The sequence below is a fragment of the Callospermophilus lateralis genome, chromosome 16 (assembly GCF_048772815.1).
Source record: "Callospermophilus lateralis isolate mCalLat2 chromosome 16, mCalLat2.hap1, whole genome shotgun sequence".
NCBI classification, from domain to species: Eukaryota; Metazoa; Chordata; class Mammalia; order Rodentia; family Sciuridae; genus Callospermophilus; species Callospermophilus lateralis.
Window position 1 is genome coordinate 66,794,246 of NC_135320.1, and position 14,442 is coordinate 66,808,687.

The following is a 14,442-nucleotide window of genomic DNA, read 5'->3' on the forward strand; positions in this document are numbered from 1 at the left end:
GTATGCATGGGAAAGGAAAAAAACTAGATTTTAGGCTTATACAAAGATCAAGTGACAACAATATTAATCCTTTTAAAAATAGGTAATAATAATTCCAAACACCACAGTTTCAGACAAGTTTTAATATTTATGTGAAAAGTAGAACAATTCAGATTCTCGTTAGAAAAAAATATTGGTGTAATTTGAATATGACAACAGTATAAAAAAACAATGACACATATAGTACAATAACATGGAAATGATTTTCTTTGGAAAGAAACTGCAAACTAAAGAGGAAAATTTAAAATCAAAAAGGAGATGATAAAAAAAGTTTTCAAACAACATATTTTTAGTATAAATAAACTCAGGAGAAAAAAAAGCGATGCTTTTATTTATGTTCTACTGGAGTAGACATACTCAATGTAAAACCTCAGTGAGGGAAACTTTTATATATCAAAAAAACATTGTACTTAAATCACAACTTTTCTTAGTATTTTTGAATGGGAATAGAACTATACTTATTGGCATTGTAATCTCATTTTCTACTTAAGCATATTTAAAAGGACAATATTTAAGCCAATCAAGAACCTAGTTTATAATACAACTTAAAGGTGGCTCTGTTTGTAAAAGGACATTGGTATATAACTATATGCCTTTCCATCAATTATGGAACAAACTATAAAAAATAGCTAATCGCATTCATTGAACCCTTTAGTAGTTTGAAGTTAATTTTCACGGTATTTAGTAAAGGACACAGATGAAATAAAACGATATAAAGAAAATAATCAGTGTTAGGAAATCAGGAGCTCCATTAAAACATTAAATGAATTCAAAATTATAATTAAATCAATGATAATTACTGATAGTAACTCAGTATTTGAGTTATTAAGAAGCCGAGCTGTGTAGACTTGATTTTGACTTTTATATAATATCTTCCACAAAATGTTCCATTTACATTGATCTTAATTAAGATACCACTGAGATGAAATAGTGCTATGGAACAATGTAAAAAGCAAGATTACCCTTTCATGCTAGGGTACCTATTTTTTTGCCTAACAGAATTATGAATTTTGCAGACATTTAAATCAGTTTTATCAGTGTTTTTTTAATACAATTTTTTTAAATTTGATTCTGATTTCAAAAATTACTTCTCCAAGAATTTGTGCTGTCTAGGTAAAATATTATTTGGATATAATACAATTAGAAAAATTAAACCTGATCAGGAAAGTTTTAAAAGGATACAATGCAAAGGCACACTTTTAGGTAATAAAACTTTCCCTACATCTTATAAAATCATAGTTTCCGTTTCTTAACCCATTTTATTTCCTCTGTGTTCTGTGGATAAAGTTTACACCTTATTTTAAGCCTCTTTTTCTGCTGAAAATAGGAGTAAACCATACCCCATAAAACACTTCCTTTCTATTTTTTTTTTTTTGTTGTTGTTGTTGTAAATTAATTGATTATGTGATTTTCAGTGCTAAAACCAAACAGGCCATGCTGGAAAATAAAACTGAGTTTTGAAAATTCTATAAATGTCAATTTAAAACCAATGAGTGGAATATTAAAAATAATAATTAAATACACAAATCTAGTGGCAGTTTTGTGCTGCTGTTTTACAATGCAAAAAAACCCTATCTGAAAATAAGTTCCATGAAATTATATTGCATAAATTGAGTGCCATTTAATGTTTGAGATAAATCTATTTTTCTCCAACTTTTATATTTAAGTGTAAAATGATTGCTACCTTATTTGCACTCAGAACAAGTAAAAGATATTCAACTGAAAGATTCCATGAATCTAATAGGAAAGATCACAACATGAATCAAAGGGGATAGTCTTTTGAATTCCTGCTGTGCCATCTGCTTTACCTCATTGCATAGAGGAATCAGAGCTATAAACTCATGTGGTTGAAAATTCCACAAGGAAAGGAGTCAATCTAGAGAAAAAGAAGCCTTGCAATAATATTTCTTTTCAATCAATATCCTCTGATTTCTGAAGTGCACAAAGACTTAAGAAATTAAAACTGGAACCTGGATAAAATATTTTTGCAAATGTAAAAGTGACACTGTTTTAATTTGGTCAGATTCAAATTACCATATTTGGATTGTTATTTTTAATAATATATATGAAAATAGATCTTTCTATAAATATATTTAAAGTTTTAAAATATAATATTTTATGACTTACTGACATAATGAAAAATGTTAATAAGTCACAGAACTTTAAAGGATATTTCCATTTATTTTCCATTCCATTAAACTGCTTTAGAAACAAATTATTGTAGGTTTTCTGAGGTGGATTTTGCCTAAAATTTTTATTTTAAGTTAATGTCCTAAGGATATTTATTACAAGGTAGTTTTATAAAAGTCAAATTAGAATTCACATTAATCCATTGCTGTTATTAGAAAAATATGATCAAACAGCTGCGGAGAAGTTACTGCTCTTCAAAATATAAATTAATTGCTAAAATATGTAGTCTAGTAAATGGTGGTCTAATGTTGTTTTATTTACTAGTTATAAACTTCCTAAAGTCACCATATTAAATTTGCAAAGTGCTAAAGACCACAGACTACTAAAGAGGAAAGTGTTTTTTAAACAAAAACAAAAAAAACTGATAAATGAACAAATATAACTATGGTAATACTCACTATTACCTGAACAATTGCTGATACACTACTGGAATGAAATAAATTATTAACATAAACAATCTTAGGATAAAGTACACTAAATCCACATAATAAAACTTAACAATGTAAAAGTTACTTTTTCATTTGTACTCTATTTTCATAATAATCTTGTTTCAATGATTTTTCTCAGAGTTAATACACAAAATATTATATTCTACTTATCCAAAATTGTACCTGTATATAAAATTGGTAAATAAGAATCCTAGCAAGGTTCATTAAACTAACAATAAGAAGCACATTGTGTATAGAAATGGATTTCAAGTGGTGAAGAGCCTGTTAATTGCAGACAATTATTTGTGGTCCAGTTTCTAGTAGCATCCCAAATCGCTTAAACATCATATTACATCAGAATATTATATCTATTACATATTATCTTGTTTGAGTCATCTGATTCTTTAATCTAGATATTGTGCTTTAAAAATCAGCTAACTTTAATATTGCAATTTAGTTATGATCACATTATTTCCTCAGCAAGAGAATGACATTTGCCTATTCAAATTACCATCTATAAATGCTAAATTTATATTTATATCTTTTTTTCCATCAGAAAATGCAGTTGTGCATACTAAAATAATTTTACACATCAAGAGAGGAAAAGGTAATTATTAAATGTACCTTGATATGGAGCACTAAATCCACGATATCGGTGATTGCTGTCTGTAACGAAATGCAGTCTGAGCCAGTTTTTGTTGCTGATAATTGGTGGTGGTATATTCATTCCAGATAACCTGAATTATGAAAGACAACAACATAAAAATTTAAAAAGCTTTTCAGCAGTAAAAAATTTTTACTGAATTGGGACCAAAAAAGTATCAACCTGTACAAAAATTATGACTTTGTGTTGTCAACTTTTGAGAATAAGTGCAATTTATTTTATGCATTGTAAAATTAATCATAGAATAGCACAGTTTCAAATTCGGTGTTCCAATTAGGTTTTGAATATTAACAAAGTAAACTGTAAAATTTCAACCACATATGATTTTTTTATTCACTCATATTTATTGCACCAATAAAACATTTACTACATTGATAATAATAAATATAATTGGTGCTTAACTGATGGTGCTGTTCATTGTGTTCCTCATGAACATATTGATAAAATATAGTTACAAAACTGAAATTCTTCAAAGAAATTGATATCCCATATTGAGAGTGAGTTAGATATTTTTCATATAATCCATATATATATATATATATATATATATATATACACACACACACACACACACACAAACACACACACATATATAAGTATTTATATTGGATTCAAATTTCATAATGGTTCTTTGTAGACAAGGATTACTTAAGTGAAATTTTATAGTATCATAAATTTTCACAATAACTAGCTTTCCTTATATTTTATACTACCATAATTTATTAGAACCCTACTCCAATGGATAGTCAGAAAACATTTGTCTGGAATATTTATTTAGTCTTGACATATTTTTTTTCACAAAGATGGCATTTACTAATCTCTTAAAACAAATTAAGTAAAATTATTGAATTTATGCTCTTTATATTAGTCATGATTAAAATAGGGAGTAATTTTTGCTTCTTAATCTTTTTACAATCTCCAGCAAGGCAGTTTTTCTGATTTCATTCAATAAAGAAAAATCTCCCTCATATATTTCCTCTGTGTACCTAATCATTTAAATTCTATATGCATGATATAAATCATGATAAAAGATTCTTAAAAGCAAGACTATCACCTACTCCAGGAGACTTTTAGATCAAGGCTTCCTAGTAAAGTCTTTGTCTACACCATTCTTTTAAGCTCATACCTTTCTTTTTCAGAAGGAAAAATGGCTGATTTGTCAGTTTGTGATTGTGTCTGTGTGGTGATTTGAAGGGGTTACAATTCTCCTCTCAGTGCTTGGCAATCTGTTATGCTAGGGACCTGGTAGGAATAGGATGTAAAATATGTAACTGTACATGTAATTAGAGATGATGGATATGTGTGTTGATGCAAAGACCCTTTTCCAACACCCATCAATCACCCTTAACCCTGAAAATTCACCTTTCCTAGGATGTTTAGAAGCTAGCCACTATTTCTAGTGCATGCTCACTGAATATAAATTCACTTCTATTGCATCTTTGTGTCTGATGTATATAGAATGTTTGATTCCAACCTATACAAGTTGGGGTCTATCAAGTACATTTCTCATTTCCATCTCTGGTTTGAAATTTTCTCTTTCCTACTAATTGTCTATTTTTTCTTGTTATTGGTTCAGCTGCCTGATTGTTTCCATGTCTGAATTTAGTAAATAAAGACATAAAATAGACCTGTATACAATTTTAAGACTCAAGTTTTATATTTTATTCTATTACCTTACAAAAAAATCCAGGTTATATTTTCCTGGGTTTGTTGGTTTGCTTGGTTCAAGCAGCAATTTTGTGAAAAAAAATATTTGGATTTAATTCAAATATATTTTCTATAGAGTGGTATGGCTCAGACCAAATTTTGACTAACAATTTGGTTCAGATTAATTCCCTGATTAGATGAGCATAAATATCCAATTTATGTGTAAGTTATGGAAGTATAAGTTATTTTGCTAGATGACACACATTTCTAAATGTAATGAGACTATAGTACATAGATGATGATAATACACTGAAGCACAGAGTTTGAAAATAGACCCTTTAAAAGATCCAATAGATGAAAAGTAACATTAAGAAAAATGAGAGGAGAAAGAAGATGAAATGAACAACTCATTAAAAAAGGATAAAATTTCCAGCTTTTCCAAGGAGACCTAAGGTATTTTCACCAATGAAGTACACCAAGACAAGTGATAACTATTATACAACTAAAGTTTGTATCTTGAATTGACTTTTAGGATCCAAATGGGAAAAACTCAAAAAAGTAGACTGCAGAAGCAAAAGGAAGAATTTTTATGACATGTAGAAATCATTTGTCAGTTAAACACAGGAGGAAATGAGAGAAAATAACTGTCCCTCTTGTATCCGTGGGTGATGGATTCCAAGAACTGCACTGAACAAATAAGGATACATACTTACAAACTCTACATAGATTTTTTTTCTATAAAACATGCTTATAAAGAAGACTATTTTATAAATTTGACTCTGTAAGAGATTAACAACAATAATCAATAATAAAATTCAACTATAAAAATACACTGTATTTCTATAACAATATATGTAAAAACAAAAATGATATGAATGTGGTCTTTTCCTTCTCAAAACTTCTTATTGTATTTTTAACCTTTTCACCTAAAGAAAACATTTTTCAGTGTGTCTTCAGCATATCTGAATTACTGAATTGCCAGCATTACTTCTCTTTTACATTGAAACCGTTATTAAGTAAAATAAAGATCACTTGATCACAACACTGCAGTAGCATGAAAGCCTATATAATAGCCAAAAAGGCTACTAAGTAATTAAGAAGCAGGTAACATATACAGTGTGAATATACCAGGAAAAGAGATAAGTCACACCAGGGACAGACAGCATAGGATGGCATGAGATTTATCATGTTACTTAAATTGACACTCAATGTATAACTTATGAATTGTTTATTTTTGCAATTTTCCATGTAGAATTTTCAGACCACTGTTGACTAAGTGAAAATGCAGAAAGCAAAACAATACGTAAGGGAGGACTAATATATTTCTGACAGCCTTTGATGTCTCAATGTATGAAGCAAGACCTTAGATAGTCCAACAAACTGAACTACAGGTTATTTATGCCTCAACACTCCCCTAAAATCTAAGGGGAAAATTATAGTATTTTGGTTAATGGAACCAGGTGGGTTTTACGTTTTAATATTTCTCATTATTTAAACATATGGAACAATCTAGTAAATGAATCTACATATCTCTGCTTCTTTTTTCTTATGTTATCAGAACAATTTTAAAATGAAATGTAAAGTGAGGGATAAAAAATTCATGCCATCTGGCAGATTCCAAGATGGCGGGCCAGAGGGAGGCAGCATTCTGTGACACTCCGTGATCCAGATCTCACCTAGCTGGAATAATGCATCTCAGAGAGTATAATAGGACCCTTATACAGCTGATTTCTGCAGAAATCACCAGTGCTGTGACCCCAGCGCAGGGCTCAGAGCCTCAGCATTTGAGTAGGACTCAGGACTCCTGCCTCCCTAAACCCAAAGCCCACAGTTCTAACCCACACACAGCTCACAAGCAGCTTAGCAGAATCACCTATCGGCACCTCTGTAGAACTCCAGACTGCACTCTGCTCCCAGGCAAGTCACTCAGATACTACTTACCCACAGCACAATGCCATCACCTGGCTCCCCCAACCTCACCAGACATCCTGGCACTAGAAGCAGATGGACTCCATCTTGGATAACCTTTCTTGCCATATTTAGTGGGGTCAGCTCTCAGATCAGATCTTCATCTGATAGAAAAGATATGGATCTGGCCAGGTACCAGCTATCCAACCACCCCCAACCTCTCTCCAGCAGTGATAACTCCACACACTGACCACACAACACAGAAATAGCTCTCAGTTGGGCAGGTGTGCAGTGCCACCAGGGCACCGCCCACCTGGTGTGAGCCTTGGTATAAGAGGTCCTGCAGTTGGGAACTGCTAAGTGAGAGGGAGAAGGAACTAAAGTTTGGAACCTAACAGAGAGACCAGGAACTAGAAAATCTCTAGGCAAGAGAGAAAGAGAGATAATACAGGGTGCTCAAGTCAGACAAGCAGTCCCAAAATGAAGAGGAGAGTGAAAATTCAAATTACCAGCATACATAATGGAAAAGGTAATATCATAATAGACACTACAGAAATACAGAGGATAATTAGAAATCATTTTGAAACCTTATACTCCTATAAAATAGAAGACATTGAAGACGTCTACAAATTTCCTAAGTCATATGATTTGCCCAGATTGAATCAGTAAGCTACAATTAAACAGACCAATGAAATGGAAGACACCATCAGAAGCTTACCAACCAAGAAAAGCACAGGACCAGATGGATACACACCTGAGTTCTACAAGACCTTTAAAGAAGAACTAATACCAATACTCTCCAATTTATTTCAGGAAATAGAAAACAAGGCAGCACTACCAAACTCATTCTATGAGGCCAATATCACCCTGATCCCCAAACCAGGCAAAGACACATCAAAGAAAGAAAACTTTACACCAATATCTTTAATGAACATAGATGCAAAACTTCTCAATAAAATTCTAGCAAATCAAATACAAAAACATATCAAAAAATCATACACTGAGATCAAGTGGGATTCATCCCAGGGATGCAACATATGGAAATCGATAAATGTAACTCATCACATCAACAGACTCAAAGATAAGAATCATATGAACATCTCAATAGATGCACAAAAAGCATTTGACAAAATACAGCACCTTTACATATTCAAAACACTAGAAAAACTAGGGATAGCAAGAACATACCTCAACATCATAAAGGATATCTATGCTAAGCCTCAGGCCAGCATCATTCTAAATGGAGAAAAATTAAAGGCATTCCCTCTAAAAACTGGAACAAGACCGGGATGCCCTCTTTCACCATTTTTATTTAACACAGTTCTTGAAACACTGGCAAGAGCAATTAGACAGACAAAAGAAATTAAAGGGATATGTATAGGAAAAGAAGAACTTAAATTAGCACTATTTGCTGATGATATGATTCTATACCTAGAAGACCCAAAATGCTCCACCAGAAAATGTCTAGAACTCATAAATGAATTCAGCAAAGTAGCAGGATATAAAATCAACACACATAAATCAAAGGCACTTCTGTATATCAGTTACAAATCCTCTTAGAAGGAAATGAGGAAAACTACCCCATTTACAATTGCCTCAAAAAAATAATACTTGGGAATCAACTTAATGAAAGAGATGAAAGATCTATATATGATGAAAACTACAGAACCCTAAAGAAAGAAATCAAAGAAGGCCTTAGAAGTGGAAAGATCTACCTTACTCTTGGATAGGCAGTATTACTATTATAAAAATGACCATACTACCAAAAGTACTATATATATATTTAATGCAATTCCCATCAAAATCCCAATGGCATTCCTCATAGAAATAGAAAAAGCAATCATGAAATTCATCTGAAAAAATAAGAGACCCAGAATAGCTAAAGCAATCCTTAGCAGGAAGAGTGGAGCAGGTGGCATCAATATACAAGAACTTAAACTATACTACAGAGCAATAGTAACAAAAACAGCATGGTATCAGCACAAAAACAGACTGGTAGACCAATGGTACAGAATAGAGGACATAGAGACTAACACACAAAATTACAATTATCTTATATTAGACAAAGGGGCCAAAAACATGCATTGGAGAAAGGATAGCATCTTCAACAAATGGTGCTGGGAAAACTGGAAATCTATATGCAACAAAATGAAATTAAACCACTATCTCTCACCATATACACAACTCAAAGTGGATCAAGAACCTAGGAATTAAACCAGAGAATCTGCTTTTAATAAAAGAAAAACTAGGCCCTAATCTTCATCATGTAGGATTAATAAGAGCTCTATAGCACAAGAATTAAAGCCAAGAAAAAATAAATGGGATGGACTCAAACTAAAAAGTTTCTTCTCAGCAAAAGAAATAATCTGTGAGGTGAATAAAGAGCCTACATACTGGGAGCAAATTTTTTTCCCTCACACATCAGATAGAGCACTAATCTCTAGGATAAAGAACTCAAAAGCTAAGCACCAATAAAACAAGTAACCTAATCAATAAATGGGCCCAGGACCTGAACAGACACTTCTCAGAAGAGGATATACAATCAATCAACAAATATATTTTAAAAAGTTCATCATCTCTAGCAAATAGAGAAATGTAAATCAAAACTATTCTTAAGATTCCATCTCACTCCAGTCAGAATGGTAGTTATTATGAAGGCAAACAACAATAAGTGTTGGCAAGGATATGAGGAAAAAGGCACCCTCATACATTGCTGGTGGGACTGCAAATTGGTGTAGCCAATATGGAAAGCAGTATGGAGATTCCTTGGAAATCTGGGAATGGAACCACCATTTGACCCAGCTATCCCTCTCCTCAGCCTATAACCGAAGGATTTAAAATCAGTATACTACAGGGACACAACTACATCAATGTTTATAGCAGCACAATTCACAATAGCTAAACTGTGGAGCCAAACTAGATGCCCTTCAGTAGATGAATGGATAAGAAAAATGTGACATATACACACAATAGAATTTTACTCAGCATTAAAAGATAATAAAATCATGGCATTAGCATGTAAATGGATGGCTTTGGAGAAGATAATGCTAAGTGAAACTGGCCAACCGCCTCCCCCTCCCAAAAAAATGCCAAATGTTTTCTCTGATATAAGGAGGCTGATTCATAGTGGAGTAGGAAAGGGGAGCATGGGAGGATTAGAGGAACTCTAGATAGGGGAGGGGATGGGAGGGAAAGGAAGGGGACAGCGGGTTAGCAAGGATGGTGAAATGCGGTAGACATCATTATCCAAAGTATATGTATGAAGACAGAAATTTGCATCAATATACTTTATATACAACCAGAGATATGAAAAATTGTGCTGTATATGTGTAATAGGAATTGTAATGCATTCCGCTGTCATTTATTTTTTTAAATCAATTTAAACATATATATATATACATATATATATATATATATATATATATATATATATATATATATATATCTCATCTAGAAAGATCCCATTAAACGAGTTTATATAGACAATTAATTTCTTAAATGCTAAGAGAGATATTCCTTAAATATAACTCATTATTATTCCTATGCTAATCATTAGAGTCATTTCAGAGTAAGCAAATGTAGGTTCATTCTGATATAAAGGCAACGACGAGATTCCAATATAAAGCCAATGGAGAGAATATTTAGGTATTTAACAGGTATTTCCTAGACATTTATTCTCAATATAGTAAGTACTAACAAAGACAAATTTCATGGTATTACAAAGTGAAAATTAAAAATTTAAACAAAAAATGAATAGAAAAATTTCAGATGGTAGCCAATGATATACACAAAATAAATTAAAAGAAGGGATATGATAAAGAAATTAAATTTGAAAGCAATAAGGGAGACTCCTTAGAAAATTTGGAATGAAACTACCACTTGACCCAGTTATCTCAGTCCTTGGCTTATATCCCCCGAAACTTAAAATCAGCATACTGCAGTGATGCAGCCATATCAATATTTATAGCAGCTTAATTCACAATAGATGAGCTATGGAATCAACCAAGGTGTCCTTCAACAGATGGATAAAGAAAATCTGGTATACATAAACAATGGAATATTACTCAGCCATATAGAAGAATGAAATTATGGCATTTGCTGGTAAATGGATGGAACTGGAGTATATTATGCTAAATGAAATAAGCCAGTTCCAAAAAACCAAATGCTGAATGGTCTCTCTATATGTAGATGCTAACACATAAAAAGAGAGGGTAAGGAGAGCAAGTATCAAAATTCATTGGATTAGATAAAGGGGAATGAAGGGTTGGGAGGCAGGTTGGGAATAGGAAAGACAGTAGAATAAATTGACCATAGCTTTCCTATGCTCATATATGAATACACAACCAGTGTTACTCCACATCATGTACAACCACAAGAATGGGATCAAAATTGGAATGGGTTGCACTCCATGTATGTATAATTATGTCAAAATACACCCTATTGTCATGCATATCTAAAAAAATTTAAATGTTACAAAAAAGATTAAAAAATCCATAGCCATTGAATGTTTTAAATTGCTAATTTAAAGAGAATTAAAACCTCAGGAGGCTGATGTTTGAGGATCCTGAGTTCAAAGACAACCTCAGCAATTTAGTGAGTCCCTAAGAAACTCAGTGAGACCCTGTCTCTAAATAAAATACAAAAAAAGGTCTGGGAGTGTTGCTGAATGGTTAAGCACCCCTGGGTTCAATCCCTGGTAGCAAAATAATCATAATCATAATGAATATCATAAATTTTTAATCTACTATAGTCATTTGTACCAAAGAAGAACTCAACATGTCTTTCTTATTGAAATGACATGATAAAAAATGACAACAAATTTCACTGCATAATACATGAAGAAATGCTAATAATAATACAATGTACTTTGCCACAATTAATCTTTCAAAAATTGTTTTTATGCATATAATTTTCCATATATAAGTAAATAAATCATAAACTGATATTTAAAATTGGATGCAGTATTTTGTTTTGTATTCATCACTTTAAGGAAAATAATGATAATATTCTTTTGAAAGTAAGTTAAATATAACAAATCTAAGAAAATATGGGTATTTGCTATTGTTTCAGAGGTCCCTGAAACTATTCTAATCCTATTCCTTTAATTTACATGTTTTTTGTTGATTCCCCATTTTGGACCTCTTTGGTTTGTAAACTTTCTAAAAATTAGCTTTTGAAATAACCAGTGTCATCTTTGGTGGACCTTAGTTTGTTGTTATAGTTGTTTTTAATCTTTCCATTCCTCTAAAATTATTCAAGAGTAATGATCTGTGTTTTCTCAATTATAGAAGTCATAGACAGAGTCAAATTTTCAATACAGGATTATTCACATCATCTACTCCTTGATTCTAAAGTCCCACTTTCCCATTAAAATTTTCATACTCTTTCCAAATTTTACTAGTCTCTTTACTGCTCTTGCTCTCTCTGGATCTTTCACCTGTTCGACCTTCTTTTTCTCTATCATTGAGGTAAGATCTATTTCTCAGGAATATTCTATTCCCCATGACCTTGTCAATTTAATTATCCTGTTTAGTTGCAATTAGTCCCTCAAATTCATTCATCATCTCAGAGCCTTTTCACATACTTAAGACTGAAATGAATAAAATTGGTTTACATTTACTTACTTAATCATTCTCAGGGAAGCCACTTTAAAGTTCTAAGGCTAAAATCAATACTGATTCTCCTTTTCTGTTCCCACAAAGCCCATCTGCATATTTTCATCATGTCATTTATTACTTTGTAATAGTAATTTTTCTATCTCTTCTACTATTTTACATTTTTATGTAACTCATTATATCCCTGATGCTTAACCCAATGATTTATATTAGATCTACAATGGTATTATTTATCAGAAAATAAAGAAATGAAAACTATTTGGGTACATGTCCTTTTAATACCTTATGTTTTTTTTCATACTCTTTATAATGTATGCCATTAATTCCACTTCATACCATTATCAAATGTTTTCATTCTTTATTCATAATCCATTTAAAATTATATTTCCTTTGTAAGTCTTCAATTCTCTATGCTGATGTTTATCATTCTGCTCACTGAAAAAAGCACTTTTCTCTTCCTGTGATGCATCTCATTGCTTTCATTTTGTTATACCATGCATTTTATCAAAGATAAGAAGTTCAGTTAGGATCTACATTGGATTTATCAAATTAATAAGCACATTTCAAATTGTATATAATGACACTAATTAAATGAAGTAATATTGTATTGCAAATTTCTCAAAGTGTTCTTTGAACATTACCTATCAACAATGCCTTGAGGTGAAGTTTCACTGACCAATAATTCTTTGAATTGCTCTTTTGTAGCCACATATTCTCAGTTTTTTGCTGTTGTTATTTAATTTTAGAATTTTTAATTTTATACGTTATAAACACTTTCTTATTTCTATGCTATGCCATCATATCAAATAACAAGTAGTAGAATTTTCATATAAAACCCTTTCAGAAACATAATGCTTATCTTTCATTTTTGGATAGAATGCATTTCATAGTCCTAAAAAATATAATCATCTGTAAATAACTGTAAAAAAGTGAAAGAAAGAAACAAAAATTACTAAGCGTTCTATTATGCCCTACAAGGTAATATAAATTGAAAAATTATTTTAGCAACTATATGTGATGATATTAAAAGTATTAATCTTCTGCCTCGTGGACTGGTGCATATCTGTAATTCTAGAAGCTCAGGAAGCTTGTATTGCAAGTTCAAGGGTAGCCTCAACAACTTAGCAAGGCCCTATGAAACTTTGTGAGACTGTCTCAAAAGAAAAAAGAAAAAAGGCCGGGTATGTAACTCAGGAGTAAATTGCCTTTGGATTAAATCACCAGTAATCCCCCCAAAGTATTAGTCTTCCATATCATATTAAATCATGAATAAGGTATATGTGGAATATACAGAAATCTACACTGAACAGTTTGTGTTTGCTTGAGACAGTAATCCATCTGCATCCTTGGTTAGATATGCAAAAGTCACTAAGCTGAAAAAGAATCAAGAGCATTAAGAAGCTAAGCATTATAAATGCAATCAAATTATTAGAAAGCCATATGTTAGAAAGTATTCACAAAGCAAAGGAGACTGTTGACTCTTTTCAAATTCCTTCCCTTTCCTTCTCTTCCTTCCCTTTACCCACATGTCCCTTATGCTATCCATATCATTTGTGACCCCACTCTGGTTTTTCACTTATCACTCATTTCCATAATTATGCTTCAGATTTGTTAAAGTTCTTCTATTACATGTCTCAACTTTCATATTGCTATATTATCTATATTCTAAATGAAAGAAGTTGAGACAAGGATCCACGTTGTATTTATTGTCTTTAAATACATTTTCTTAAATTCTTTTATATTTTTACTTTGTTGGAAATGATGGATATTTTAGACTAGAATTGCTTTTATATAAATGCATGCTTTACAAAAATTCCTGCATATATTTTAGATTTAACATATGTGTGCATATTTAACTGTCAAAATTTAATTGATAAAATAGAATAAATAAATGATATTATAATCATTTAAATACTGAATTTGTAATTAAAAAGCTGTCCTCCCAAATCTC

General features: G+C 31.6%; 1 protein-coding gene across 3 annotated transcripts in view; it reads right to left on the reverse strand.

Annotated features, from left to right (window-relative positions):
* The window catches only part of Csmd3 (CUB and Sushi multiple domains 3), a 1,108,856-nt gene that overhangs the window by 744,269 nt on the left and 350,145 nt on the right, over nucleotides 1-14,442 (reverse strand). For all 3 annotated transcript variants that reach the window (XM_076835404.2, XM_076835403.2, XM_076835402.2), the window contains exon 6: nucleotides 3,282-3,394. In XM_076835404.2, coding sequence (XP_076691519.2) covers nucleotides 3,282-3,394 — 113 coding nt within the window. The remainder of the gene's footprint in view (nucleotides 1-3,281; nucleotides 3,395-14,442) is intronic.